Source organism: Gavialis gangeticus, unplaced genomic scaffold, assembly GCF_001723915.1.
Source record: "Gavialis gangeticus isolate Ggan-Ray unplaced genomic scaffold, GavGan_comp1, whole genome shotgun sequence".
NCBI classification, from domain to species: Eukaryota; Metazoa; Chordata; order Crocodylia; family Gavialidae; genus Gavialis; species Gavialis gangeticus.
Window position 1 is genome coordinate 26,636,478 of NW_017729033.1, and position 5,316 is coordinate 26,641,793.

Here is a 5,316-nt window from a genome sequence, read left to right on the forward strand (position 1 = left end):
GGGGGGGGGGGGAGAATTCTTATACGCCTGGGGGCTCTGTCCTAAAGTTAGAAAGTTAAAAAAAAAAACATATAAAAGAGATACTTAAAAGAGGTATTTACACTGGCTGGGGTTTTAAAAACAGGAAAAGGGGAGTCAGCACTGTTTATTATATAATAACCGGTCTTGCAACTGCTATTTTTGGAGGTGCTCAGTTAGGAGACAATGAAGGAGCAACTTAAACCAGTGTCTGGAAGTGAAGGCACCTGGTCTGGAAGTAGCATCAAGCTGGCACTTTTTTCCTTTCTCTTGGTGATGACCATAAGAGATAGTCATGGGGCTGAGGATTTATCAAGGCTCATTACATTTACAAGAGCAACAGGTCCTAAGCCATGACCTCTTCAGTCTATAGCAGGGCCTCAACCAGTGAGCAGAAGCTCATTCGATTGTCTCTCACATTTGGAAGTTAGGAAATAAGACTGAGGAGGAGCTAGGAGAATATCTGTCTCCTTGCTCATTCTTCTCTGAGTACAGAACCAGACCAGGAAGTCACAGCTTTTTAACCAAGTAAAAATATGGAGCATTCAGCCAGCCATTTGCTTTGTGCTAGTCACTGGATTTTAAAGTCAGCTCTTCAGGACTGAAGAATTCTCATCTTCTACTGAATACCTCAATAAAAAGAGTTAAGGTCAATCCTTCTAAAAATGGACACAAAGAACCAGAACAGAAAAGAGAAAATATGGCATAGAGTGCACCTAGGGCTACAAATCTGCTACCTTAGTTTGAATTTGAATTGTAATAAGTTCCCAGTCCATTGTATGAACACAAGACGCACATTATCCTTCTCCGTGGTAAGAGACGATGGACACTTGCTTCCACAGGACTGTTAAGGATCCTTCTCTTCACCAGTGTTTCCAGCCATGTTTCCAATTCTGTGACTTCCCCGGGGAAAAATAAAAAGATACAGAAAAGAGTCTTTCGATTTTTGTATTCAGCTGCAAATATCAGCTAACCAGGTAACTGTGCATCTCTCTGGAGTTAATGCTCAAAACCACGCCTGAGTGATTGCCTAAGAAAATATAAGAAACAAAATGTTTGTATTAGTGTTTGCACGCATTTTGAAATATATTTCCCTTTTATTGAAGGGACAAGTCAATCAAATAAGATGATGGTTTGATCACACAACACATCAGGTGAAGGTGGTGCAGCAGCTCAGTGTACCTACAGCATATGTTCTGCTTTAGTGCCTTAAAGCTTTTGCTCATGATGAGTTTGTGGTGAATTCCTAGGGTTTCTATCCCAGTGACAGCATAAGGTGGTTCTCTTTGCAGCTTAAAAAGGTGGTAGTTGCCTTGAGGGGTGCAGGTGAGGGAGGAGAATGGAACCGGAGGCTTCCATTCAACATGCCACTGACCTGGGACTGGACACTGACCGGCATCAGCAATAAGGGAACTCTGTAGCTGTTCAAGTTGCCACCTCTCCCAGAAGGAGTCACTGCAAGGTAATGGTGTTGAGGAGTCCCAAGGTGGGGGTTGCGATAAAGTAGGCAACATAAAATATATAGAAAACAAAAGAAGTGGATGGGTGAGTCTGGAAATACTGTACTGTGAAAATTCAAAAGTTATGAGAAGAGAGAGAACAAACAGAAAACTAGGCTCGTAAAATTCTGCTGTGCATGGAGTGATCACCCTAGCAGTGGTGGGAAGAGGAAAAAAAACCCCATCAGAATAAGTAGGACTCTCCATAAGACCTTCTGCAAGTAATGTTGTGAAAGAGAATTTAACATTACAGTAGGGATTATAACACATCTCACCTCAAGCCAGAGAAAATAGAACAATACTGAGACAAATAGAGATGTTTTCTTTGCAGTGATGAGAACTACTGAAGCTATAAAAATATTGGAGATAAAGAAGTCTGGTGCGGAGAAGTATAGGTTTATGTCTTAAAAATACTCGTATGTTTTAAAACTGCATAGTAGCTGATAAATATAGGCTGTTTTGACCTAAGCAAATGAACTCTTCATGCTCCACTACAATATCTGCTGGTGCTGACAACCTGGCCAAACTACAAATCATATTTAGATCTGCATTTTCTAACCTAATTTTAGGCAGCGTCGTTAAAAAATCTTGATCTTACATTCCTTACTCAATCTGCATTCCCTACTGACTGCACCAGAAGTTTCCTCAGAGTAAGGAGTACAAGATCAGATCCCATACAGCCTCAAAGTGGACAAGAAGGACTATTTTGAAGGTGTTATAAATCAGGGTAGAATTTCTTCATTCCAGTGACCTGTCCCAAGCAGTCATATACGAATAAATAGTGAGTATTCTTTTTCATAACTATGAGAAGAAGATTGTGTTTGAATACCACCTGATATAAGCCAAGGTGTTTGAGAGTCAGATTCCAGTCTTGGAGGTGCTTAAAAGGGACTAGTGTGAAATCTAGGTGCCAAAGAATAATTCAGAAGCCACAAAATCAGTAGGCACCTATGTTCAAGTAGTGCCTCTATTTTGGACTGCAAAATTCCTTAGGTACCTACAGTTTCTGCACATGCTCAGAAGTGACCTGCCAGCTTGACCATCTAGACACCTACCTCCTGCCTAATCTTGTTGTAACCCAGTTTGATGCTGGAAAGTGCCTAAATCTCCAGTGAGCAGAAATAAGTGTTCTGGATCAGAAGTAAACTGAGACGCACAATGTGTCATCTGAATCAATTATTTAAACTCTTCAGACTGATGGAGGTGCTTCCTATTGGCTGTATAGGCTCCTATGGATTTTCTGAATTGCCCTTTAGAGGCGATTCTTTCCCTATCTCTGTGTAGAGCACTCAGACACTTAGATGTGGTCAAATCAGATTATTCCTCTAGGCTGAGACATCTAGATTGTAGGCCTTGGAACACCTAAATGTAGTCACTTGATGAAACTGGGTCTGACCTCTGTGCCTCCTACTCATTTTTGGCAGACTCCACTTTAGAGACCAAGGTCTCTGGAGGTATTTTAATCCAAACAATTTTGTTTTACAAAAAACAAAAGGATGCAGTTTTGCAGTTACAATCAAAGTTGCCTTTGCGAGCTTCAAAAGAAATCAGTAATGATTTTAGTGCATGGAAATTGTCAACATTTGTACGAAAATGTATACAACTATTTTGCAGGTGAATTTTGCATGTAGCTTTTTCCTTTTTCTAAATAGCTATATCTCCAGGAAGCAAGAAGTAGTATACAGTCCAGCTAACGGAAAAAGGAAGAAAACAACACTAAAAGATAAAGACAAACAGGTTAAAGAAACAACAAAAGGTAGACAAAGAAAGCCTGCCAAAAAGTGTGTCCCATCTTCCTCATGGTGGATTTATGAAAACTTCTGTCTACACAGTTGGCCCCTTCACAGTGTTACAAGTCTTGGAATATGTTCCATTGTCACAGGATTGGCAGAAATACACCTGAACAGTGTTACTGTGTGTTACATTTTTTAGGCAATTCTAAATTCTCAGTACAGTTGGAGTATTTTATAGGAAATGAAATACTTAGACAATAATTATAATCATGGGCTGCCAGGATGAGCACTTTCATCAGACCTTGAATCATTTACTCTACTTCTATAGAAAGATTTCTACATGGAGATTGCAGCCTCTGCCCAATGGATATTGGCAGTTCAGGACTGAAAATGGGAAAATTTCGTGGAGTTTTCCAACTTAGAAATTAATTTGATACTTGTCGGAGAGAGAACATTCTCTTCCGCTTCAAATAATATAACAAACATACCACTGAAGCCAGGTATAGTCTTCATTAAGGAAATATTCATTCTGCACATCATTCTACTTCACGTGAAATTCATTATATTCAGTATTCAAGGCCTCAATGAGATTGTTTAAGTGCTAGTAAAGTTGAGCTATGCTGCTTAATGTATTATCCTCCTTATGTTGTTTGCATATTGCATGACACTAATTATACTATTTTCTGTAATGCAGTGTGTGGTCTAAATGATGTGTCATAACAATCAATAGCCTTGGCAGAATTTCAAACCAAACAAAAAGAGAGAAGATAAAATTAGGAGATCCCCTGGTAGGAGTTTACAATTTGCTTTTTCCTGGAGCAGAAAATCAAAAAAGCTGTAAGTACAAATAAACTTGTAAAAATTACTGCCCAAGAAGACAAAATACAAGTTAATAAAGTGAAGGTGAAGTTACCTCTTGCGTTACCTAGTGTTTGAGAGTCCATATCATCATCAATAAACTCCTCACCCTGGATGATGTTCTGAGTGTCCTCACTGTGATTAACAGGGCTGGTCATCTCCTGTTCCTTTTCATTGTGCATTTGAGCATAGACATTTCTGCCTGGCAGTTTCCTAAACAGTGGAGAGGGGATAAAGAGATCCATTGATGGAATTTAATTACCAGTGAAATAGTGTACAATTAACTTCAGGCCCCTACGGGAAAATCCACTAAGATTAAATAACAAATAATGGTAGGTTCACAAAGTATCACTTAGCCATGTCTTACAGTACTGCAGCATTTCTTGATCTTTTCAGGTTAATGACTCCTAATTTGAAGTAAAATTTTTCATGACCTTTAATATTAAAGAGTAAAAGTCCATTAAACAATACCAATGATAAGATCACAGAATTTATCTCTATGTGTGCTTCTGAATGGATGTTTGATCTTCAAGATTAAGGGTGAGTGACAAGAGGGGGCATCAGATATCATTTGCTCTGGGTTGTACTAAAATTGTAAGCATCTCAAAAGACTCCCCCTTCCACAAAACACTTTTTGGTCCACTGGATGGGAAACGTTGCACTACAGCGTCCCTGAGATCATACCAATTTAAAAGCTAGGGAGGATATGTGACCTGCCCAGAGGTCATAGAGAATCACAGCCTCCGCTGGGAATAACAGCAATGTGACATCATAATGTAAGTGCCACAGTATCGCCATCAGCTTCTCATCTGAGATAGTCAGAATGTCTAAACAATATTAAAAAGTAGTAAAACGGTTTATTCGGAAAGCATAAAGCGAAGCACTTCATCACCCATTCCTGATGCTATGTCTCTACATCAATGATTTTTAACTGGGGTTCCACTCAATGGGGCGGCAAGGCCCTTTCAGGGGTGCTGCTGCCAGGGTGTCCAGGTGGAACTGCCTCCCTCCAGTGTCTCATGCACAGCTGGATAAGCCAATGGCACACAAAAGCACTCACAGAGCAGACAGAGCTGCCTTGCACACCTCTGTTTCCAGAAAGGGGGGTGGGGGGAAGAGGGTGACTGGGAAGGGCTGCAGCAAAAGTTCTCCTGCCTGCTTTAGGCTTATCTGGATGAGCCCAAGGCACCCGGAGCAGCTCCACCTGG

At 40.3% G+C, this 5,316-nt stretch overlaps 1 protein-coding gene across 6 annotated transcripts in view; it reads right to left on the bottom strand.

The window, feature by feature from the left end:
• Nucleotides 1-14: 14 nt before the first annotated feature.
• SORCS2 (sortilin related VPS10 domain containing receptor 2) overlaps nt 15-5,316 on the bottom strand; it is an 882,674-nt gene continuing 877,372 nt past the window's right edge. Inside the window, exons 25-27 of one of the 6 annotated variants that reach the window (XM_019526396.1) lie at nt 4,218-4,321; nt 1,394-1,473; nt 15-1,048 (exon numbers count right to left, since the gene is read on the bottom strand). In XM_019526396.1, coding sequence (XP_019381941.1) covers nt 1,025-1,048; nt 1,394-1,473; nt 4,218-4,321 — 208 coding nt within the window. In that variant the 3' untranslated portion in view covers nt 15-1,024. Of the gene's footprint in view, nt 1,049-1,393; nt 1,474-4,163; nt 4,322-5,316 lie in introns of all 6 variants that reach the window. The other 5 variants (XM_019526393.1, XM_019526392.1, XM_019526397.1 and 2 more) reach the window with 5 other exon arrangements.